Source organism: Hirundo rustica, chromosome 4 (genome assembly GCF_015227805.2).
Source record: "Hirundo rustica isolate bHirRus1 chromosome 4, bHirRus1.pri.v3, whole genome shotgun sequence".
NCBI classification, from domain to species: Eukaryota; Metazoa; Chordata; class Aves; order Passeriformes; family Hirundinidae; genus Hirundo; species Hirundo rustica.
In genome coordinates, this window is record NC_053453.1 from 49,852,233 (window position 1) to 49,878,085 (window position 25,853).

The 25,853-nt window shown below is 41.0% G+C and overlaps 1 protein-coding gene across 1 annotated transcript; it reads left to right on the forward strand.

The window, feature by feature from the left end:
* SLC5A8 (solute carrier family 5 member 8) lies at positions 1 to 25,670 on the forward strand. The gene is made up of 15 exons (XM_040062348.1): positions 1 to 435; positions 2,490 to 2,555; positions 6,476 to 6,527; positions 8,001 to 8,068; positions 8,914 to 9,068; positions 10,464 to 10,604; positions 14,607 to 14,736; positions 16,194 to 16,282; positions 17,595 to 17,707; positions 19,029 to 19,096; positions 19,411 to 19,497; positions 20,527 to 20,720; positions 21,947 to 22,050; positions 23,740 to 23,825; positions 25,276 to 25,670. Exons 1-15 carry the CDS (start codon positions 103 to 105, stop codon positions 25,405 to 25,407), a joined length of 1,818 nt encoding a protein of 605 aa, XP_039918282.1. The 5' UTR covers positions 1 to 102; the 3' UTR covers positions 25,408 to 25,670.
* The last annotated feature ends 183 nt before the right edge of the window (positions 25,671 to 25,853 follow it).

Genomic DNA, 25,853 nt, shown 5'->3' on the forward strand with positions numbered 1-25,853 from the left:
CCTCCTGCTTATGCCACCCCGTGTTAGCCCTGCGGAGGCAAGCAGCAGCCCCTCTGATTTTGGGGAAGATCCTTGGTTCCAAGGGTGAGTTCCTCCGATAGAATGGGGCGCTTCAGCGTGTGGGACTATGTGGTCTTTGCGGCCATGCTGCTCATCTCGGCCGTCATTGGCATCTACTACGCCTTCGTGGGAGGGGGGCAGAAGACATCAAAGGACTTTCTCATGGCGGGCCGCAGCATGAGTGCGCTCCCGGTTGCACTGTCCCTCACGGCCAGCTTCATGTCAGCCGTCACGGTGCTGGGCACCCCTGCTGAGATCTATCGCTATGGTGCCATCTTCTGCATCTTTGCCATCACCTATGCCCTGGTGGTGCTGTGCAGTGCAGAGATCTTCCTGCCCGTCTTCTACAAGCTGGGCATTACCAGCACCTATGAGGTAAGGTGGAGTGAAAAGAATCTTTCCCCAGCTTTGGGGAGCTGGGGGGTTTCTCATGCCTACTTTCTACCTGTCTGCCTTCCGTCTTCTCTTCCCACAAATTCTCTGCACTCTTGGCTGTCCTATATCACTTCACTCCTGAGAGCAAGCTGCAACCCTCTCTGTTCCCAAGTGTGCCCACATTTTCTCTGCAGACAGGTGATGCTCAACCCTGCTGCCTTAGCTGGGGAGGTGTGTATCATACCAGATTTGTTTCCTCATGCCAGATACTCAGTTCAGTAGGTGGATTAATCCTAATGCAGCTTGGATTGTGATGTCATTAATCATCTGTAATTAATATACCAAAACCAGAGCACAAAAGCATCTGCTATAGAAACCAGAGTTCTCTTATCACATCACACTCCTTTCAGGTTGGTTTCTAAGCTTAGGTGCAACCACAAAAGTCCCCCTTTGGCAGAGTATGTATTTGTGCTGTTCCTGGAGATTTTGAAGACACCCCTTGTCATCTGAGGCTGTTTACAGTACTGGATGACTTCTCCATCATGACTATACAAGGAAGTGTGCAAATGCTCTGTGTCTGTGAAAGTTTTGATACTTCCACCAAAATAAAGCTGAGCTGTTCTTCAGCCCAGCATGTAAGTTAAAGCTATAGCCGTCAGCAGAGACAGCTGGGGTAGTGGGATAATCACAGGTTGAGTCTGACAGTTTTGGGATGGGGAAGCATCTGGTCAGTGCTTTCTTCTGATTCAGAATGACCGTGCAACCTGTGTACCTTCTTGCATGGAGATAGTTCCTAGCTGCGGATTTGAAAGCAAACTGCTCTTTTTGCAGAGGACTTTGAGAAAGGAGCATCAGTACAGGTGGAAGTCCTTGACTGGCTACTCTGATCTTTAGCATTTTATTACACTGACAGACACATTGCAGCACTGGAGGCTGCAAACAAGGTTTCTGTTGGTAGATTTAGATAAGAATTCACCAACAGAAATCTCTGGTGTCTTCCAGTGTATTTTAATCTACTAATCTTTGGACTGTCATGATGATACTTATGTAGGACTCTAGGTTATGGTCATGACTGGAAACTCACTGATTATCTTGGCAATGCACCTATAAAAGATACATCTTCTATTTGTGGGCAGATTTCAGATTTTTAACAACCTTTTGTGTCTGTCCAGGGGTTCAAGACTGCTTCCATGTGTGGACATTCTCATAGATCACATTATAAATGTTCATGAGTGAGCCCCTTGAGGTGCTTCAGTGTTTATCTGTGTTGATTGAACAGATTTGTCAGGCAAATGAGATTTCTTTGTACAACCACACACCAAGAAGGTATTTAGAACAGATGGTGGCAAGAAATCTGCTCTACAGCATGACAGACTCAGGTAGAGGTTGTGCTGTTCCAGGCTTGATGGAAAAGTGAGGGTTCCTGTTTCACAAAAGGCTAAATTTTGGCTTATCAGGAGACTATAGCAGGCTGCCTTGGGCAGTGCAGAAGGTGAGGTTAACGTGGGGAGAAGCTGCTGACCACTGAAAATATTTTGCCATCTCTTGCAGCAGTCCAGATGGACACACATAATGCCAGAGTTTCCAAACTGACTAAGATGTAGGAATAGTCACAATGTTTTCTTTTTCTCTCTGATTTCACAAAACTAGTGTGTTCTAATTTTTGGCTGCTATGTCATTGTCAACTTTTAGGTTTCCCATGCAGAGTCAAGAGTTGGGTTTGAGGATTCTTGTGTATCATTGTCCATTTCAGCTCAGTGTATTTAGTGATTCTGTGATAATATGTCCTAGTTTTTTCTGTAGACTCCATTGTATAGTGACTAACTTATGTCTACTTCACTTGTTTGTGTGTTATTACCCATTGGTGAGGTCTGTAAAGAAATATTAAACCAAGTTGAAACAGATACCAAACAAGGGGACTCTAGGAATTTTGGCCATTCATGAAAGCTTAAAAACTACTCTGTGCTCCTTCTTTATTGCTCATCACTTCATTCTAGTCCTATCAATAGTGCCAAATTTCAATATAAGCATTTGTTTTTTCTTTTTTTTTGCAGTATTTAGAACTTCGATTTAATAGATATCTACGCCTCTGTGGAACGGTCCTTTTCATAATACAAACGGCAAGTAAACTTCAAAGCTGTTCTGTGGTGCTTGGGGCTACCAGAATTATTTGGTTGAAGGTAACTGGCTGTTTCCTCTGAGCAGCTGATGAGGTTACCACAGTGCCTGGGTGGCTGGGAGCAGGAGAAATAAAGCTCCTTCTGCTCCACAGCAATGAAGTAGGGAGCGTGTGCTGGGCTATCTGCTTCTTTGGTCTCTGTGGGCACTGTTGTGTACCCAGAGAAGTCACTTGACATCAGCACCATGCCAAGAGAGGAGCGACCCTTCACTACGGGATAGCAGTGAGAAGAGCAGTCATTCTCTTGCCTGCTGGAGAAACCCACAATGAGTTCATAATGTAAATGTGCACCAGTTATCTACGGTGGCAGTTCTTACCCTCTGGTGTGTGGATTCTCAGAGTCTGACTAATTCCCAAGGGTCAGTGAGAGGTGACAAAACAGGCTGTCAGGAGCTAACATTTACCCCATGCACAAGGGTTTGCATCACCACCACTGGAAAAACCTGAGGTGTCTGCAAATTGAGAAGCAGAAAATTACTGCCTTGGGGAATGTTAAACTAAAGCAATCTCTGAAATTATTATTAGTATAGTTTGCTGTATCTGGCCCTTTCAAAGAGTCAGTGCGGGACCACAGCTTTTAATGTCAGTGAGCATATATCAAATGCACCAGAACAAAAATTTGTTCTTTTCACAATTTTGAAATGGACTTTTGAGGTAATTCAAAGTAAGAATGACTATGCAATCAGAAAACTTTTTAAGTTACATGCTTGTTTTTTGTCCATTTTTGTATTTTTTAAGGCACACCAGAAGCTGCAGGGCAATCACAGTTGGACTAGTAAGATGGTTCCCAATGCAGTGCTCTTTACTTATTTGAACAGTGCTGCTTAGTTGGTTTTTGCAGATACACAAGCTCATGGGAAAAGTAGAGTGCTGGCATGTGTGGAACATGACACTGTTTCACCAGCACATAGGAAGACACCACAGTTGTGTAAATTGGAAGAGCTAAGCATAATCTTTGCCTGCAAAGATGAGAAAAATAATTCTATGCAACTTAAATATGCGCTCAAGGAAGTTAACCAAAGACCTATATGTGGCTTTCCCTGCCAAGCACTTACCATTGAACCTGAATAAATTAAATACTAGTGAGGAAAGAAAACTTCCCAAGATTTTAATGGTGCAATTTTATCTCTTCTGTGAATATTAATAATTTAAAGAAGGTAAAGAAAATTATATATAATAATACAACTGAAAAAACCCTACTGAAGAAGTGGAAAGATTGTATCAATCCCATTTAAATTGATGCAAAAAAGTTGTGACAACTTTTAATTTCTGATGGTTCAAAGCTTCTGGCACTTATTTTCTGTGTGTGAGAAAGCCATAAATTCTCATGCTGAATCCCTTGAATTAACAGGCTTGAAGAGGTATGAGTTTGACTGGTGGACTATTGGAAGGAAAAAGAATTAACTTGATTGCATTCAAAGCATTGCAGTCAACAGCTAAATATTCCAGTGGAAACCAGTAATAAATGCTGTATGTACTGGAACTAATGCTATTTAATACCTTCATTAGTGACACAGATAGTGAGAATGAGTTCACCCTCAGTGTGTTTGTGGATGACACCATCCTCAGTGATGCAGCTGATTCACTGAGGGGAAGGGACACCATTCAGAGGGACTTTGACAGACTTGAGGAGTGGCCCCATAAAGTTCAACAAACCCATGTGAGAGGCCCTGCACATGGATTGGGGCAATCACAGATATCAGTATAGACTGAAAGATGAACTGGTTGGGAGCAGCCTTGCAGAGGAGAACTTAGAGATACTGGTGGATGAAAAATTTGACATGAGCCAGAAAGTCTGGTCACAGCCCAGAAAGCTAATTCTATCCTTTGCCAAAAGAAGTGGGGTCAGCAGGTTAAGGGAGGTGATTCTCTCTGTCTACCCCACTCTTGTGTGATCTCACCTGAAGTACTGCATCTAGCTGTGGGGTCCCCAGCACAAGAAAGACATGGACCTCTTGGAGAGGGTCCAGAGGATGACCACAAAAATGGTCTTGGAGGTAGAACACCTCTCCTGTGAGGAAAGGCTGAGAAAGTTGGGATTAATTGTTAAACTTGGAGAAGAGAAGGCTGTGGGGAGATCTTATTTCAGCCTTTTAAAGGGGGCATATGAGAAAGGTGGAGAGATTTTTTACCAAGGCCTGTAGTGACAGGACAATGGATAATAGTTTTAAACTGAAAAAAGGTAGATTTCGAGTGGATTTAAAGAAGAGTTTATTTGCAACAAGGGTAATGGGATACTGGACCAGGTAGCCTGGAGAAGGAGTGCAGTGGCTCATCCCTGGAAGTGCTTGAAGTCAGACTGGATGGGCTTCTGAGCAATTTGATCTAGTGGCAGGTGTGCCTGTCCCTGGCAGGGGCGTTGGACTAGATGTTCTTTAAAGGATCATTCCCACACAAACCATGCTACAATTCGATGTTCCAGCAGCACATGCTGACAGTCACTGTATGGACAGCAAGTCAAACATTGACTGGGCTAGGCAGGTGCCAGGAGCTGGCTGGGAAGTGATGCAGGCAGTTCTGAGGAGATATTCACCTGGGACTAGTCTGGGCTGGCAGCTTTCTCGTCATACAAGCTGTTTATGAAAATCTAGAGAGGATTCATGGCACTAAGAGAAACAAGCACACACACTGTGCAGGGAATAGCACACAGGTAGGAATAACTACTTCCCCAATGACCCCCCTCTCCTTTCTGTCATGTGCTTGTAGCAGGTGTGCAGCAGGGGTCAGGGTAATTAGGTTAGGCTGGGTGAAACAGCTTCTCTATACTAATTTCCTCATACAGCTAGAGAACTGCTCGCTCCCTTTATCTCTTGGCCCTGTCCCCAGCATAGCCACTGGTCATGTGGTAGAGCTCCACCTCGGGGGCTGGTTTTGATCTGCTCAAAAACCATGGCAAGTAATTCCGTGGTTAGCAATCCTGCTCTGGTTTGTCACCTGTGCCTCAGGTGGACACTTACAGGAAGGGCAGAAGTTGGCTGATTCCTGTATGACATCTGATTCTGCTGTTTTTCCATGCCCAAATCCCATCCCTGTAAATCAGAAAGTCAGAAGAGTCCAGTCATGGAAAACTGAAGCACATCAGCTCACAACCTAGTGGTGATCCAGATGCTTTGAATCAAGACCACTGACCTTCAGAGAAGTCAACAGCACATTGGAAGCTGTATTCTCCTGATCCATGTCACAGCTGAACTTGTGGCAGTAATAGCAGTGATAAAAAAGCAAACAGGATTTAAAACCATGTACAAAGAAATTGAGGATATTGGTGTATGAATCCCGTTGTATGAATCCCTACCACAAAGGCAGATGGAGTAGCTCCTTGATTTGTCTGTATCTTTACTTGTGGTTGAAAATATAATGACATATGGCTTTGTTTTACAGGCTGAAATTATAATTCCTTGTAATACTATCTGTAATGACTAACTAATGTCATATTTTCGGTTCTTACTCACATGAATTATAGCTGTATACTGAAAGGCATATTGATCTCAAGACTGAGAATATGGTAGTAAGAGATTCCTTGACAAACCATGTGTAAACCTCATTAACTTCCTTTTGCTCTTGTTTCTTTTGTAGTTTTAAAGGACTAGAATAAATTACTTATAAAAGCCAGGAGAAGATGAAGATGGATTTTATATTTATGAGTCCCTGGTATTTGCTTTAAGAACACTAGGCTGTGAGACTGCAGAGCTTAATGGCCTCAGACATTTGTCCTCCAATTGGAATAAATTGTTAACAGTTATGAATTTAGGAAATATAAACTACATAGATGCTTGAAAAGAAATCATCTGGAAAGTTATCACCTTTACAGGAATTTACATGTATTTTGATCTTTTTTTTTTTTTTTTTTTTTTCCTACTCTAGACTTTGTACACTGGTATTGTCATTTATGCTCCAGCTTTAGCACTAAATCAAGGTAAGATGAGTATACTGCAACTGATACAATTTATTCTGCATATGGTATTGGTATGGTGGGGCTTTTTTGGTAATGCAGCACCTAAAAATATAGCTCAGGGCTTGACTGCAAAGTCTTTTAATGGGAACTGTAATCCTAGTCCCTTAATCCCTGCCTGTAAGGAATTACAGAAGAGATTTATGAGAATACCGGCTCTCATTTACTCTACCTCTGATGCAATATCTGTAGATAATGGCTTATTCAGAAAAGTTGAGAAGACTTAAGTAAATATTGAAGGCAATGCAGGCACTAAAGACAAATTTAATTCCTCTGGTTAAGTGCTGTTCTTCAAGATGAGAGCAAGACAAAAGTTCTGTAAATATGATTTTGGGCTGCTTGGAACTGCCTAATGTGGTCTGTCGTTTTTCCAGGGAAACCAAATCAACAGCAGAGATTGTTGACTTAAGATGTTTATTGCGATATTTACAAAGTTAAATATTTCAGTTTTCTACTTCACAATGACTCTTTGTTTTGAAAATGAGCCACATTTCATTTCTAAAAGGGCAAAAGCTTTTCTATGGAGCCAAATTAAAGTTTTAACCTGACACCATTAATTTGTTCATTTGGCAAGAAAAGGGAATAACAAAATGCAGATAAAAAATAAATCATTTTGACTAGAATCAAGTCACAGTTTTTCCGCTTATTGTAAGTGGGGTTTTTTGGTCCTGTTCATTGAACAAAAAGGAAGAAAAACCCCAACACTCTCTGTACTGTTTTTTTCTAGTGTGTAAGTCCCTCAGGTTTTATGACTTTGATATTTATATTTGCCTTGCAAATACATGCTAAACCAAGCCATGACTTAGCTGGCTCCTAATTAGAATAACTTATATTTTTCATAGTTTTGTTTCAGTGTTTCTCCTTAGCCTGAGCTCTCTGTCTGGCAGCAGGTGAGCCTGCTGAGCTGGGGCAGTGACAGCCTGAGTGTCAGCCACAGCACAGCAGTGTCATATAGCAGAAACATGGGATCCTTAAGAGAAAGAAGAATAAAATAAGGGCTTTTATTCTGACACATTTCTTCCAGACAATGCTTGAACAAGCTTATCTCTGTGGAGAGCCCCCATACTGTTTACTTGCTTAAATCCCTTCCTAAGGGCTTGGTAGCAACTACACAGGTGTTTCAAGGAAGGACATGTATTTTAAAACCTTCCAGAGTTGGAGCATATTGGACATGTTGTTTGGCAGCATTCACATTAAAGGCAAGTAACTTCCTAGATCCTGAAATAAATCTCAACCTTTTACCATTTTCCAAATCTGTGACCACTGTTTTGGTTTTAGGACTGGTTAGGGTGAATTCCATGGTTTAGACACACTAACCTTTCCATTGTCATTTATGCCTCCTACTTTTGCATTGAATTTATTTCTAGCTTATAGTTGACCTTCAATGTTTTGTCTCCAGTGCCTCATTCACACTGGTGGTATTTCCCTCTTTTTCAGTCACTGGCTTTGACTTGTGGGGTGCAGTGGTGGCGACAGGTGTGGTCTGCACATTCTACTGCACACTGGTATGTGGGCCCTTCAGTTGAGAAAAAATCGGTTCCTTTCACCACTCACATCATCATACGGATTTTATTAAAAAGTAACCTAATAATCAAGTTACTCTGTGGAGTACAGGACCATATTTATCCAGGGACCTCTCTGAATGCATAGGCAGCCTTTATACAACTGAAATATTTTTTATTATGATGCACTCAAACTTCTGTTGTTGCTGAAAGAAGAGCAAAACAGGTAGATTTCCCTTTCTAAAAATCCTCCTGTGATTTTTCTTCTGATCTAGTAGGGTTTTGCTGTGCAATTTGTCAAACACCTCAATGCAACTGTAACAGTCTTGTGTGTTATTGAATAGAGCCACTGAAAATCGCATGCTGCAGGAACAGATTTGTCTTCAATTTAGTGTTAATTGACCGAGTCTCTAGAAATGATGAAACGGAACCTCAGTGACAAATTTATTTGCATATGGTGGATTAAATAATGTTTCTTTTTATTCAGATGATTGGTATACCTTCTGGAGTTAGTGGTCCTGTCTATAAGTAAGATGAGCACTGTCTAAAAAATTATAATTTGATGCAAACTTCTGAATCAGGTTATGTGGTGAAGGAAATACTGGATTAAACTATGTGTATGGCCAAGGTAAATTCCCATGCACTTCAAAAAAGGGCCAGGATGTCCTGAATAGGTTCCAGAATACCATTCCTAAAGCCATCAGTACAGAATTAGTTCCATTAAAGATGAAGATGAGATTCATTTATTACGGGTAATACAGATGGTATTGTTTCTGTTCGTTGAATTTGAGTGCAAAACAGGAGTGCTGATGCCTTGTTGTACCTGATACGTGCTGTTCCTCTTGCAGGGTGGTCTGAAGGCAGTGGTGTGGACAGATGTTTTCCAGGTTGGAATCATGGTTGCTGGATTTTCATCTGTGATTATACGAGCTGTGGTGGTTCAGGAGGGAATTGGACACATTGTAAATGATTCCTACCATGGAGGAAGATTAAACTTCTGGGAGTGAGTTTGTACTTGAAGAGGATGTGCCTCTCTATTCCTACAAATAGAGCTCATGTGACTAACTGTGAAATTAAACTGCTACTGAAGGAGGAGGAAGGCAGAAGTTGTGACCCAGTTTCTGTATATTTTTAAACAAGCTTACCTACTTTGAGGGATATTTTTTAGTTTTTACACCATGCAAAATCCTGGAAAGAGAAAAACCTTTTTACTTTGTCAAGTAAATGTTTTAAGGATACATTTGGGATTCCACTGAAAGAGAATGGTGAATAGGAGAGCGCATTTGTATTTATAATTACAATTTGCAAAGAGCTGTTTTGGCATTTCAGCATCTGGACCAAAACAAGCGGAAAAATAATAATTTTTGCCTAATCTGAAAAAGGGAATTGTTTTTCTTTTCCCTGAAAGTAAAACCAAAAGTAGTTTTAATAGCATTTTACCCTCCATTATTGCAAGTAATAATAGCCGAAAAATATCATTTTACAAGTCCAAGAATATCCAGTCTGACAATGTTGAATCAAAGACCATTTCAAGTAAAAAAATTATTGTACCTTTGATAAATACAAGATTCTTCTGCAAACCTTTACCCCGTGCTATGAGTGAAAATTTAGTATGACAGGTATTCCGATTTGTCCTTTGTCTATCAGTTCACAATATTAATCAGGTTGTTCTGTAAAATTCTTCACCAAATTCTTCAGTAAGTAATTAATCTGTGGGTATTTTTTTATTCTTATGAACAGCAATTTATTTCAATCTGTTTGGCTCATTTGCAGTGGTTGTGTTGCATTGATTCTTCTCCCAGCCACAGAGTTCACAGATGGAAAAAGAAAAGGAGTAAAGGATGTAATAAGTGAAATAATACTGCAGTATTCACCAAGATAAATATAATTTATTGCTATATTAAAGTTTGATTTAAAAATAATAATTGTTCATGGCCACCTAGAATCTGCTATTTACTTAAAGCCAAACCAGCAAAATGTTTTACAGAGTCTCTGTCCACAAAGGCTGGGATTGTAAACACACCTTTATACTGGTGTTAGACTGATGTCCCTCTAGATAAGCAGGCACCTACACTTTTTACTGCAGCATCATTTCATCACAACCATCACAAGCATCATACAGCTTTACATAAGACTGTAGTTTATAGGCAAATAAAGCTTCACCTTTGGACGGTTCAGAATGTTTCATTGGCTCAGGATATCAGCACTGAGTTTTAAAATTTGCTTTCTGTGATTTCACGTAAAGGTAGAGTAATTTAATGTTCAAAATCTGGCCAAATTAAGAAAGTTTGTATTAGAATAATCATGGAGAAATTATTTCTTCTAAGCATTAAGGTCTTTACCTATTAAGAAGACTTTCATATTCTGAATTTGTTTTCTCTTCTTTCTCTCATTGTAGCTTTGATCCCAATCCTTTGCAAAGGCACACCTTCTGGACGATTGTTATAGGTGGGACTTTCACATGGACTGGTATATATGGGGTTAACCAGTCTCAAGTCCAGAGATACATTGCATGCAAAAGCAGATTCCATGCAAAATTGTAAGTCTGTCTGCAGTTGCTGTCCGAATTTAGCAGTGGCTGTTCTTTATAAGAGATTTTTTTTTTTTTTTTTAAGGAATGTGAGGGTATTTTGTCTGTATAAATTACATTTATAAAGGCTAACAACTTTTACCTTCTGTTTTGTGGACGAGGTAGAAGAAATCTGGCACAATAAGTACTGGTATATGAGTTACATGTGATTGCTGTAAGATTGAATTTTGTGCCTGAATGTTTCACTGTGCCAGTATTCTCATATAGAAATAGCTGCATTAAGTTTATGTACAACTTAAAGGCCATATAGTATAGTACTCATGCTGAAGTCATCTCAAGACAGTATCTTGAACTGCTCCTCTACTAAACCTAAATCATTGTGTGGGGATTTTGCATAAATAAAGACTAAACAGTTTTCCCATAACAGTGAATAGAGGTGTGAGGAAATCCAGAAATTACTTATTCAGTGATAAAATTGCTGAGTAATCATTTATTTTGTGTTCATAATAATCATGACATGTTTTTTAAGGAATTAATTGTGTTAACTGGCAAAGGGTTATGTTTTCCTTGAATGTAAACATTTCTGATGAGCCTTTACTCTAGAATGGAGTATATTTACTAGCTCTATTATCTTTACCTTTAGTATCAATCCATTAGTTCAGTGCTCAGGATTTAAGAATTACTAGTGATCTCATGAATTTCATTTATAGAAGAAATGTAGAAGCACACATCATAACCATAGTCCCTAATACATTCTGTCATTCTATGGTACAGTGACATACGGGGAAGAAACTTTATGAAGGCTTTCACTTCATAAAGCTAGCAAAATACCACAAAATCGTGCACCATTTACTACTGAAATATTTTGTTTATATCAGTAAAGAAAGTCTGCTTTTCAGCCATTTGTGCTGCAGACAGGAATGAGTTGATGCTCATTATCAGGCACATCTCCAGCGTTCCCTGCCCTGTCTCCAGCTTACCAGATCGCTTCTCTGCAGTCTCTGGCACGTGGCTGTGTTCTAGGCTCTCAGCACTGCAGAGGCAGAAGGCATGTCCCGCATCTCCCTGGAAAGATGTGCGTATGGGAGAACAAGCGCATACATTACACCAGATTTGTGTGCCAGTCAGGCTGTTCTTCCCAGCACCTGCTCCACGTAGGGCTGCACCCCTCTCTTGTACCCTTCCTACCCTCTTTGAGAGCAGAGACACCTCCAGTGTCTCAGAATCCGAGTGTGACCAAAGGGAATCTGACACCATGCCAGACTCAGGGTAGGTTTTCTGAGCTGTTGCAGTAGCTTTGGCCGGGACTGGAAGCTCTCTGGTTCTGTAAGGGGTTGGATGGAATTTAGGTTCTCATATTAATGATTGCGGAGCCTTAATCAGTGGAGCCCTGTCTTGCTGGCATGGTTGGTTGGACTCCATGGCATCTTACTGTTCATCACTTGTGCAAGATATTTCTTCTGCATGGAGAAATCATTTTGCATAATCGTTGCAGCTTGTCACAGCTATAAACATTGCTATTCTGTGGTGACTATCTAGTTTACATTCAGATGTAATTAAACACGTCTGACAGGTCATGTTGCTGGCTTGTATCTCTTACTGTCATTTAATCTGTACACAGAAGTGCAAAATGTCATCAGGTCAAAGTAATGGGGATTTTTACCCCCATGCCATTTACTGTAAGGCTTTTTAAGAGACAGCACAGTAACACATTAGCGCTCAGAAAATAATTCCTTCACAGATCCCAACTTGCAGGTTTTGGGAAGGCCTTTAACAGCAGCACAAGAACAGGAATTTTCTCAGGCTTTGGGAAAGGATTTCACCCCATTCAAGAAACACCAATAGGTAGGAGCACATTCTGTCATCTTCAAAAAATCACTAGGCAAATTGAACATAATGCTTATATCTGAATGATAAGAGGCACTCAGAGCAGGAGAGCTGAACTGTCAGAAAAATATGGGCTACTAATGCATTTTACGCTACTTTCCTTTCAAGGTCATTAGCTGACATATTTCAGTGCTAGCTTCTCAGAGCCAGACTGAAACAAGCAATTGAAAATCTCTGCAGTCAAAATGCCTACTTCACTCAAACTCCACCCCATGTTACTCATGCAGAATTAATGGAAACGCCTCCCTCCAACAGTGCTACAGTTATTATTCTCCAGTGCTTAGTCATAGGGTGTACCATGACCTGGGATGTAAATCAGAAGGAAAAAAAGCAGCTCTCTGATTATCAAATGCTGACACAGTTTGAAAACAAGAATTGCTTAAAAACAAGACTATTTATTTTGCTTCTTTGTGTTTCTCTTGACTTTCTAATCTTCACTACAGGATCTAGGCTAATTCTACTATTACATCTGTTCAAAAGAGTTGGATGGATTTTACTAATTGGCTAAATTTTGTGCTAAATCAGTTTCTGGATATTGTATATGAACATAGATTATGACAGTGGAGGAACAGCTTCTGCTAAGTGGATGCAAGATATCCAATCAATATGTAGGCATCTATGAGAAGAGGACTGCTTCATTTTTACTGAATTATTTTAGAGAGAAATTTAAAGTGGTGTTGGTTCTGTGTTTAGACCACACCTAATTGCAAATACAAGGCAAAAATGCAGAGTTCCCCTTACTATGTGTAAATCAGCTTTTATTTATATAGGTTTTTCTTAAGAGTTGGCATTGTGCTTGCCAATAACCTTTCTATTGGATGAAACTGATAGTTCAATTAGTTAATCTACATTATGCCTTTCTGAAAATATCCATTTCAATGTCTAACAAGGCTTATAAAGTTAGGTTTACTTCTTCATTCATCCTGCTAGTCCTCTACAGAAAGACAAATGCTGTTGCCCCTTACTTTCTTGGGAACCAAAAGCACTAAAAGGCCTCCTGAAGCATTGCAAGCATGGATATCTTTGCACAGAAACCAAATGTCCTCCCAGAGGAGGTCTTATGGATTGGCACAGCTCTAGGGTATGTAATCTGTTAGGAAGTTAAATCACTATCAGGGATACACAGATAACCAGGAGGCAACTGCTGGAAAGGAACACTGTTTTTCAAGGTCTTGCTCCTAGTGAGTTTGCCTGTACTGACCACTGCAGGTGAGAAAAACTTTGTGACCCTGGAGATAACCAAGGATTTTGTGACCCAGGAGACATCAAGAGCTTAGAAACATTTGAGAAAACCGGAGATTTAGATGGAAAGGACAAGCCCTCACTAATCAAGGAGAACAATGTGGTTTTCACTGCCAGTAGAAGCTGCCTGTTGTGTGGCAAAGGCAGCATTAATGCCTGACGAAAACACATTTCTGGTTTTACCATTAGCTGAAGCTGAAGCTTGCATCAGGATGTGGGGAGGTGATGGAGTTTCTGGATAGTACCAGGCTCCAAGTTGTTTAGTTACTAAAGGGGAAGCTGTGGGCTTGTTGAGAATCCCTGCGCTCTGGAAGTGGCAGCCAGAGGCAGCTCTAGACCAGGTCTCAGGCTCCAGTTTCTCATTGCTGCTTCCCACAGAGACTGTCTTGGGGGAAATGGGGGATGTGTTGCATTACAAGGACAAATCTAGCATTGTCTAAGCATGATACTTCAGCTCCAGAGACAAAGGAGTGCTGGTGCTGACTATAAGGTACCCCACACTTGGATCTGGGGCACCCTGCCTTACAAATCAGCTTGGGGTTTGTCAGGGGGTGTGGCATGTGGGAAACAGCATTTTCTGGCCTGCTGCCTGCAATGTGCAACTCGTACACATGATGAAATGGTATTGCTGTATCACTCCCGTCATCTCCATTGTCAGGAGACAAGGGCTTAGACTGTGACATCAAAACCAGAAGTGTCATTTGCACATTAGAAATGAGATTTCACTCCAGGTGAAATGCTGGGGGTCATGTGGTGACTCCCTTGCTGGCAGGCAGTCACTGACCAGGGGGGTCTCCTGGGTGCAGGCACGAGCGCTTCCTTGCTTGGCCCTGGTAGGATTTTTTGTGGGATGTTGATCTCTTAACATGTGTGTTGGTGCAGGTCCCTCTACATCAACCTGGTGGGACTGTGGGCAATCCTGGCCTGTGCCACACTGTGTGGGCTGGCCCTCTATTCCATCTACAAAGACTGTGACCCATGGACGGCCAAACAGGTCTCGGCACTTGACCAGGTAAGGCCCCACAAAAAAAAAACCGGTATCCTTCCTCCACAGCCATAATAACCAGACAAAGGTAGTTCAAGAGTCGGGGGTTTGGAAATAGTGACATGCTGGAATCCTGTGTCAGGCTGAGACCACAGTGCGAGGGAATAACCTGGAGAAAGCAGCAGACCCATCCTTGGCACGGTTCAGTCCCTGCATTCCCCGGCCATCTTGAAGCCGCAACTCCCTCAGCACTTGGTAAGGTGACCAGCAGGGAGAGCTGCAATGTGGAGGGCACTCAGTCCACCCACCTCTGCAAATGCGTGGGGTTTTCACCCAAAACGTGTTTAGGGGTGCCAGCATTGCATGAAACGGCTTTGCCGAGAAGCGAGGGGAAGAGAGCAGCAGTGCCCTTGTGAGTGACTGTGGCTCCCTGTGAGCTGGTTTTTTCCCTCCAACCTAAATTCCTCTGGGCTGACAAAGGCAAAATCCTTTTCAGATTCAAAACATACTTGTGCCCGAAGCACACACCTGGAGGAAGGCAGCAGGCAGCTCTTTGTTAGTGATGGTGAATCCTTCCCTCCTTCGAAGGAGAGATGGGCAATCAAACTGCTGCTGAGAAACTACCTCACCACTGATGGTGCGCTGTCCCTAAACAGACCTTGAGCAGCAGGTTTTACCTGAGGAACAAGAGTTCTGGCAGCCCGTAGATTGGCCAGAGCCAGGGCCCAAGGAAATAAAATAAGTTTTATTTGTATGTTTAAGCCTAAGATAATCACAGACTCTGGGTAATGCTCCAATGGTTAGTAGCTGGAAAGCCAGGAGAAGACAATAGAGCGCCTGAGGCAGGACCACTTGGCCTTTAAGAGTAGGATAAAATAAGAGCCAAGGTGGAAACCAGAAGGAAATCAAATTGTTCCTGTTGGTCAAATTCATTTGGTAGAAGCTGGAAGCAAGATACTAAAAATAACAACTTGTCTGTGAAAAAAAAATGGTTCAAAAGGTGAAAACCTTAAAATTCCTCTCTCTTTCCAGCTCCGATCTTGCAAACATCAAAAAATGGTGCATAGTTTCCAATAAGGAAATTGATCTCAGTTACCAATATCTGATGTTACTGGACTGGATGCAACCCCCTTTTTGCGGAGTCAGCAGCAGAAAAACCATCTGTGGCATCCAGGCCCCCCAAGGGAGTCATGTACAGCACAGAACACCTGCTGCTCAGCCCTAGCTTGCTCTACAGTTGTCACTGGAAACCAAGGTCCTGATGGCACGGCACCCCAGCTAGGTGGTCTCAGCAGGCTCTCTGTATCTCTAGTGGACATTTTAGGATTGGTTTTCTTTGTAGAAAACCAATAAATATAGCAAGACAGGACATTAAAAATTAGAACAGCTGGACAGAATGCCAGTGAGAAGGCTGTAAAAACAATACAGTGATAAAATGAAAAATTAGAGCAAGATGGTAATACTTCTTCATCTGAATTCTTCAGCTAATGCCATACCTAGTGTTGGATATCCTGCACGATTTTCCAGGAGTGCCGGGGCTTTTTGTGGCTAGTGCCTACAGTGGGACATTAAGGTAATTTAATAATCTGGAAACTACTGCTTTTTCCCCCCCTTTTTTTTGTTGGAGCTAAAGTTGCATTTATATAAAACTTTTTTACTTATTTCTTTGTCTAGCTAATTTATATTCTTTTTAAAAATCACCATGGACTCTTGATGATGCAGTTTAAAAATCCATAGTTTCCAATATTTGGGTCCTAGGACTCAAAACTATTTGGAGTTCCCTACTAATAACATGAGGAAACAGCTAGCCACATGCGGTGTAAAACACTAACTGATCCTTCTCTGTGCTTTTGAAGCCCCTCTGCTGTAGGAATTTTTGAGTATTACAAATGGGTGGTTACACCAAATAGCTACAGTTGGGGAAATTTCCTGTTGCTTATCTTTAATCTTCCCGTTTCAAACCTGCCTAACTTCATCTGCCTTACTTAACTGCATAAAGCCATCTGCCTTTCCTCACCTCTGATCTTTGGAGACTTCTTTTCCAGTTTCTGGGCTTCCAATTGTCTTGAATGAATTCCATTAAGCAACAACCACTGTGTATTTTTACCGTATGAGACAGATTGATACCCTTCTATCCTGTGCTGGGGGGTGCTTTGTTCAGCACTCCCAAGGAGTATCTTTAAGAAACATTTCCTATCTCAAGGAAGGCTCTGAACAACACTAAGCAGATAGAAATGAAGAAACTTACGAATGTGACATCAGAATTTTTTTTTTTTAATTCTGAATACTTGTAGCTACATAAATAGAGGGAACAGCCAAAATATTTGGTTCACATGCCGAGGAAAAGCTGGTGGCTTCTTGAAGGAGCAAGGTACACACAAAGGATCACCTGGTTTGTGCCTTAGGAGTGCTGGTTTCTCTGATCCCACAGGAAGCCTACAGTAGTTTGGTTTGGACAAGATGCCTAATTTTTAGGTGACCATAATTAGATTATCTGAATCCTCCTCTGAGAATGCATTAAAGTATACAGTGATGTGGGAATTTCACTTACCCAGATATATACTGTAGATCATTTATGAAGGTATAATGTATACCAGTAGTGTATACAGCCTAGCTATATGTAAGAGATATTTCTATTCAGTTCTCCAGTCCCAGCCCAACTTTTCATCAGTATGTGCCTTGACTTCATCAAGGATAATTTTAACAATTTTTCTAAGCTGTTAACTGCATTCTCTGGAATAATGAGTTATTTAAATCTATGCAGCTGTTACATTAATTTTCTACTGTTCTAGACAATGGCAGTTTCTCTGTGCCAGCAACCTGCCTGTTTTCTATGATTTCAGTTTTTAAGATATAAAAAATTGTATAAATCTTGCCTTTTGTAGTACGGTGTCCTCCAGCATCAATGCTCTGGCTGCTGTGACTGTTGAAGACCTCATTAGGCCCTACTTCAAATCTCTCTCTGAAAAGAAGCTGTCATGGATTTCCATGGGGATGAGTATGTCTGGAAAACATCTTCTCTGCTTTTCCTTTACGAAGTGAAGGTTTGATTCAGATCTTGCTTATGATGGTGGATGCCAGGGGTAAATAATTCAGACCAGTGGGACTGTGCTGGTGCAGCATTTGAGGAAGACAAGATCAACCATGTAGGTTTTACACAAAAGGGGGACAAGTGAGTTTAAGGAAAAAAGGAAACCCTCTTGTTTGGTCTTTAATAAGGAAAGATGCACTGCATCTGTGTTCAGTGCTGATGCACAGTTCTACAAAGACAAATATCTCTGACTTAAATACCTGCTATTTTTCTTTTATCCGTCAAAAATGAGAAGCAAAGGAAGCTGTTTTGTAACAAATGTTTTGAATTGCTATGCAATCAATAGCACTGTGTCCCAAAAATATTCCAGAGAACAAGAAATTCCACATCTCTGATATACTCTCAGACTGTCACTATGTTTAGCTCCTCTGCTTAATGTAACTCAAAGAGAATCAGAACTAGACTGAGCAGATGATTTAAATCTGTGAGGTGCAATTTCCGTGTCTGCTACTTGTACTGTCTGTGACCAGCTGTAGTTGCAGCCCAAGAAAGTGTTTGTAGTAAGAATGAAAATTCCTCATTCCCAAAATGGTGTCATAGCCCATACCAGGGAGCATGGCAGACTGGTGGGAGGGTAACAAGTGTTAAATATTTTCACCTGAGAGAATGTGCTGGTTTCTTAAGCATCGCAAACAATGCTTATGTCAAAATTGTTGTTTGTGGTATCATGAGTTGCCTGACACATCACAATGAATAGTGATATTAACCTCCTGCTGGAGCAGTGAACTCATCGGGGCGGAGGTAGAAGAAAACAAGTAAGCCAGTGTTACAGCTCCTGGAAAGAGACGCTGTGTCCTGGTGACCTGGGATGTTCTCTGTCACTGTGCCAGCTCCCAGTGATCTGCCAGGATTTACTCTTTTGCTTCCCAGACTTTAGACTGAGAAGTGAAAATCATTCCCTCAAAATAAGGACAATGACACAGGAGATTGGCTGAGAAATATGAACAATAAGTGAGTTATTGCCACTATGACTAATCCATATGGCTGACATTTATTAACTAATCTTCAGTTATACACAGAAAGAGGATTTTGTCAAGTTCACATGATCGCTTCTTAATGTAAACAGAAACCTGACCTTTTGGCCAATTCAGACTCTCTTAGAAAAACTCCAGAGGTTAGCACATTTATTTGGGAGATGTTGGGGCCATGCTGGTTTAGACAGAAACTTTTCCATTAGTGATTTTCAAACTTTGGCAGATTTATGCATTATTCTGCCTTTCACACACAGGCCTGTTTTATGGTGGAGTCTGCATTGCTATGGCTGCAGTGGCATCTCTCCTGGGAGCCTTGTTGCAGGTAGGTTTTTCTGGTAGCCTTGTTGCAGAGACAGCTTTTTCATGCCCATGTTGAATGACCCAGAATAAGTTATGTAAGAAAATAATTGCTGAATACCATTATGAGATTAATTTTTATTCTTTGTTGGGTACTGAAGTGAAACCGCCCATGGCTCAGCCTGTGTTTTAAGTATCTGTATATCAAATCCTAGCAGCTGAGTACACACTGCTTTAAAAAGTCTCATAATTTCTTTCTGAACATCTTCTGTTGTTGTCACTTTGGAGGTTTTACCTTCCTTGCACAGCACCTGATAGCAGACTTCCTTCCTTCCTCAGGCAGCACTCAGCATTTTTGGCATGGTTGGTGGCCCCCTTTTAGGACTGTTTGCCTTGGGAATCCTCTGTTCCTTTGCTAATGGAATTGTAAGTAGAAATTTAAAGACCTGTTCATCCAAAATTTAGTGATAATTTTGGGCACCTCCTCCCCCCTCTCCCACCAACAATTTGATGTATGGCAGCAAGGGAGATGTTTTTGGTACTTTCCATGAAGACATTTCCCCTTGCTCCCCTTCTTCCTTATCCCAAGGAAATGACAAACAGAGCTGTGTAGGAACTTGAAATTCCATCCCATGAAGAGATTTACATATCTGGATGGGGGAAAATAATCTGAATAAAAATGAAACTTTGACAAGGATTTCTTAAGACCAGCTTTAGAAGCAGGGACAATGCATCTTGAAATGTAGCTGAACAACCAGTAGGCTCAGAGAATGCTGGCCTGTCTGAGTAAAGGGGGGTCAGGCCAGGAAAATGGGGTCTAAGCACCTACAGACCAAATTGTGGTATTCTCAGAGTGCTTCCATATTGTAAAATTATTGTTTCCAGAGGAAAAACCTGTTCCATCAAAAAAAGGATTTGACAAACTTTGTTAATATGGTCCATGCTTTTTATTTACTAAATAGTAATCCTTCTGGGTTTGCGAATCACTGATCTTTACCTCTTTGCAGTCGCACATTTTATATATATACTAAAGTAAAAAAATAAAAAAAATACTACCTCTCAGCCAAAACCCCTCCTACCTCTGATGTAGGAGAGACTTTTTGCTGCAACATGTCATGTGAGAAAATTGAAGAATTGCTCCTGTATTTGTACAAGGTGGGCCTCAAATAAAGGAGGATTTTCCCATATACCTTGCAGGCCAAAGTTATCCTTTGACTGTAAAGGAAATCAAAGTGGCCAGATAAAAAGAGGTATGCTCAGGAGCTGTGAGAAAACATTGTATTTCCCCAAAGGGAAATGAAGTAAACTCCCCAGCACTTCCCAACTGTATATTTAATTTCTGCTATGGAGACTACAGTTTAAATTATCTTGACTATTTCTTATCATCTAGTTGCTGTTTCTTTCAAATATCTTTTGCTTTTCATGTAAATCCAGGTTTCACTTTTTGTTTTGCAGGGGGCATTTGTGGGTCTTGTCAGTGGCTTCGTTGTTTCACTTTGGGTTGGAATTGGATCTCAGATTTATCCTCCACTTCCAGAGAGGACCAAGCCACTCTATCTCTCAACTGCAGGCTGTAATATATCCTCAGGAAATTTAACATCAACAGAAATTCCATTAACAATGATTTTCAGCACACCAGGTGCAGAAAGGTATATGAGTTCATCAAGTGCAGTAACAAAGCATGTTTTGTTGGTTTTTTTTGTTTGTTTGTTTTTTTAAAGAAACATGAACATGTACAGAGTATTTGTGTTACTATAAGTATCCTTCTCTGATTTATCTATCACACTGTTTTGAAATGAAGCAGTTTTCTCTGATTTTTTTTTTTTTTCTTTTCAGACTGAAGTTTGTCTGAGTTATCCCACAACAGGAGTCAAAGTGAATTTTCCTATTGATTTGAAAAGTTTCAGTTCAATATTTGAGTTCAAAGGCATGGACATGCCTTGCTGTAGACCACAGTTTTAAACAAAGATATCATTTATAGTAATTGGATTAACTTCCACAATGTCACATGAATTAGAGTAATTGGCATTTAAAGGGAAAAATGCCAGTTAGCAGCTCTACCTACAGCAACTTGTCTGTGCAGAATAGTTCTTCAGTACATTCAGAATGGGCACAATATAAGGGATTTCCTCTGCTCTGCAACTGCAAATGTCTTACTCTGGATGATCACAAGTTTAACACGAATGACAATATAGGGAACAGCGGGAACAGAAAGAAATTGAAAAAACACATTTCTAGGTCTTCCAAATGCTTACACCTTAGAGCACTGTACAATCAAGAGATACCCTGACACACACCTGGGTGCCCAACATCCAGTTTAATATACTACACCTCTTACATGAGCCCTCCAGCATTGCTCCTGGCTGCTGGGAAGCACCTGTTGCACCAGAGCACATAGTCAGGGAGAACAGAATGAGGTGTAACAGCAGTTGCTCTACTGTTTCTGGCTGTTTAGAGCTGCATGGGGTTTATTTTTTTTTTTTTTTTTTTTTTTTTTTGTGTGTGTGTGTGTGTGTGTGTGTGTGTCCCTTCCCTTAAATAACATAATCCTTGCTAAATAAATTAATTCCTTCATCTGGATAACTGGAGTGTTCAGCTGTGGACTAGATTCATTGCAGAGACAGGACTGTCCTGTTTTACCTGCTCTGTCTCATGCATTGCCTCACTGTACTGACTAACCTTGTCTCTTACAAAGGAACTTGTTCTGCAGATTTTGGAACAAATTTTCAGTGTGCATATGATTGTGTGAAGGTAGCTCAAGATTACCAGGTCACTTGGTTCAGAAGTATCTCTGTATGCACTGTCTGGAAACAAACATTTTCAAGTTGTTTGGAACAGAAAAGGAGAGGTTAACACTTTTTCTGCTTTATTTCAGGCCTGCCCTGGCAGACAACTGGTATTCCTTGTCTTATCTCTACTTCAGCACACTTGGGACACTTATCACAGTAGTTGTGGGAATAATTATCAGCCTCCTGACAGGTACGAGTTTCAGAGCTGTGATTGAATGTGTCTCAGATCTCTTTCAAACTAAGATGTCCTGAGAGCCAGAGGAACCAGTAACCTAGTGCAAACACTGTAAAGGTTACCATCCTAAATCGAATTTCCTCCCCTCAGTGCTTCTGCATCCCACTCCTGGTCTTTGCCCACAGCAAAAGTTACTACAAGTCTCTAGGGAGAAAGGAATTTCAGCATATTTTTAAAGCTAAGGGGTAAAAAAGTAGAAAAGAAAAAAGACATCTGTCTTTCCTGTTTTATTAGATGCCTGCAGGGGCTGAAGGTTTAAGACTTGTCCCTGGACATGACAACAACTCTGAGCAAGGATACACGCCCATGTTTCTAGAGGATAAAAGCAGTTTTACTTTGAGTGAGTTCAGAGCACTCAAGGGCTGTTGTCTGCATCCATAGAGTGCATGCTTTTCACCACATTCCTCAAGAGCATGCCTAAGAGCTGCAAATTCTCTGCATGAGTATTTTAGCTTCTTTCTCAGTTTGCCAGTACTTTTGTGCAAAGGGAAAAAGCAGCTTGCCATGGGTAAGAGTGGGGAGTTCAGTTCCAGCCCATGACTACTTTTGCATCCAGGTCAGATGCAAACTACACTTGTCATTCACCTCATGCTGCAAAAAAGCAGCTGTTCTCACAGATTTACCCAGTATCCCCAGCCAGATTCATATAACAGCTCTCATCTTTGAGGCTGTTCAATTTCAAATTTTTAGACTGATCCACAACAGCTCCAGGACTATGAAACTACAAATTCAGTAGACAAACTCACTTCCTTTAACTTCTCTTTGTCTTGCAACTAATAAGCACAAGTTATATTTATCTCATTTTCTTTTTCTTCTCAGTTTTTAGAAGATTTGCTCCACGCATTCTTTCAAGCACATGCTCTTCCCATTGCTATAGTGATGCTTGAACCCAAATTTTGCTTTTTACCAGCTAGAGATCAGGCCTAGGCTATAGGCCATGAAACAAAGCATGAAAACCAGACAACTCACTAAATCCGTATGATAAATACTCAGCCCAAGAACAGAAGCACAAAAGAATCAACCCAGCCACAATGTCACCCTGCTTCTCATGGAGCAAGGTTCCATTTAAGCCTCAGGTGGCGAGCGGAGCTACTTCCTAGCACCTACATCTCTTTTGTTTGCCTCCCAAGAATAGCTAATTCATGCCTTAAAATGCCCAGACATTCCAATAACCCTCATCCCCCCATCCTGGGGATGCCCTTAAATAATTCACTATAAAAATTGCTGTTGAGTTTGAAGGTAAGAATCTTGCTGACAGAGAGCTGAGAACTGGAGCTCAGGGTTCAAGGTAGGACTTAATGCCACAGCTCCTGGACTGGCAGAGTAGTCCCAGACATCATTGTATGTGATTCATTCTTTTCTGGTGATTGCCAGATTCAATTTTTTCCAAAATTAGAAATCTGAGGAGGATCTAAGAAATTGGGAAATAGCTAAGGCATTTCAAATAGACTTTGAAGGATCATTTTATATATTGAGAGGGACAGGGTACACATCTTTGTAAAGAAATGATCCCTAAGGTCTGTGATTGCTTGACAGTTTTTGCTGCATGACTGTCCTGCTTGCCTGGCCTGGTGCCTGCAGCTGGGGTCTGACACGTGGTTTGCATGCGTAAAGCTAGCTGAATGAAATGTGCCTGTTTTGTAGGGGGACTAAAGCAGAATACAGATCGTAAATTCCTGCTGACCAAGGAGGATTTCCTGTCCAACTTCTCATGGTCTGAAACTGAGCAAGTAAGTGTTATTGTGCATCTCTGATTTAAATCAATCTTTCCTCTTGGGGACAAAGGCAAACACATTTCCTGGCTTACGTTTTTTCAATCAGGATGAATAGCACCTGATGCTGCCTGATATGACTGTCTGCTTTAAGGCAGTAGCAGAGCACAAGGCAGGTGGGAGAAAAGCACCTGCCACAGGCAAGGAAGTTTTGCCACAACTTCAGTCAGCAACAGAGAAGCAACTGAGTAAAGGGACAATTTTCCCCATGTTTCTGCTAAAATACTCCTTAGCTGGCCTCTAGGAGGCTGCCCCAGGTCACACCTTGGACTCAGCAAAGCTTCCTTTGTTTGTGGACATGTGTTCTCTAAGGTTTGAATTTTTTTGTAACTTTGGCTACTGTTTGGGAGGAAACATTTCTAGTCAGTGTATCTGTTTCCTAGCTCTCATCCTAAGAAAAAAGAAAAGGGGGAATATTATTGGGTAATAGCATCCATTAGAAGGGAGAATACAGGGGAATTATTATTTTTTAAAATATACATAACTTTTCAATATCATCAGTTGAACATTCAAGCTCATCTTTGTTCAGTAGTTCAGACAATAATCATATCTTTAAGACGGTCCAGCTTGCAAAGTGTTTTTCCTTGATACTGACAACTCCTCGAATGATCAGCTTCTGGATAAGAACACCACTGAAAAAAAGGCAAATTTTGCCATACTACTGTAATGCTTTTTGCCCATGTCAGTAGTGGAAATCAGCTATCCAGTTATTGTCATTCACTGTCTTTAATGGGTCAACATATATTTCCCCTATCTGGAAATTTAATCCCTGAGGTCTTATGAAAAAAACCAAAACAATCCACCACCCACATGGAAGGTAATGTCCACAGCCATACTTATTTTATGCCTGGAGTCAGAAACAAGTATCTGTTGAATAGAGCTGAATAACAAATGGTTGGCATCACAAATACACAGAAAGTTGATAACGTGCAATCAGGGCTAACTTAGCAACTTTCTGCACATGAAGAGCTCAGTATGTCATTCTGGTTAACAGAAATGCAACATCAAAGCAATGATGCATGTTAATCTGCTCTTCCTGTCACAGATGGGGCAAGGATGAAGGGTTGGGAGTCAACAGCTCAAAGCCCTGGTGGTGACATATCACTAGACATGAAAACAGCAATTAGAACTTTGCACACCCAAATTTAGACAATTTGCAGGACAAGAACATTTTGTGTGACAAGAACATTTTACACAATTAGTACCTTATGCAACACAAAACTTTCCATGCCTCTAGAAAAATACCATCTACTGCAATGAGTAAGTATTTGTGCTCTGTCAGCAACCAACATGTTTTCCTGCAAGGCAGCCTGTATGTCAGGCCTGACTCTGCTGGCCAAAGAGAGGTCAAAGAGAGGAAGACTATTTCTTCTGTTTCACAGCATGGCTTTTGTCTTTTGTTTTTTAGCCAGAGAAAGTGGAAGTGTTGAACTGGAAGCCATTTACTATGGCAGATGAAGGAACTGACAACCCTGCCTTCAGCCACATTGAAATGGATGTTGCAAGTGACAAGAACAAAGTCAATGGTCTTCATATATGACACAAGGCCATGTCAGCCCATGAGGACAGTTTTGTTCATGTAAAGGACTGCTGATGTTCCTGTTCTGAGTCAGTTACCAGCTCTGCTGGTGTCGTGGGCAGGCATCTGCTGAGCTTTCTGGCAGTATCGCCTTTGCATGACCTTGGCATTAGTCAAGAAAGGAATCAGTTTTTTCCTGCACTTCCTCACTCTCTCACTCTGCTTCTTGGTGACAGAGCCTAAAGCAATGTTTCTATGTAAAATACTTGCCTGATATTCTTGAGCCTCCTGGAAAATATCTGCTTTTAATCTCACTTCACCCTCAGAGTGAATTTTTTATTTGGGAAGAGTACTGTTAGCCCAGACATGGGTGTTTTTCTGGCTTTTTTTTTTTTTTTTTTTAGGCATTGAAAGTATGAAGAGATTAGGGTGTGGCACCTTATCAGATTGCAAGAAACTGGGTCTTT

Excerpts from the sequence above, each read along its gene's own strand:
- SLC5A8 (XM_040062348.1), top strand. The coding sequence starts at position 103 with ATGGGGCGCTTCAGCGTGTGGGACTATGTGGTCTTTGCGGCCATGCTG. Across the intron at positions 9,069-10,463 it reads GGAAGATTAAACTTCTGGGA|CTTTGATCCCAATCCTTTGC; the intron begins GTGAGTTTGTAC and ends CTCTCATTGTAG. Across the intron at positions 19,498-20,526 it reads GTTCCTTTGCTAATGGAATT|GGGGCATTTGTGGGTCTTGT; the intron begins GTAAGTAGAAAT and ends TTTGTTTTGCAG.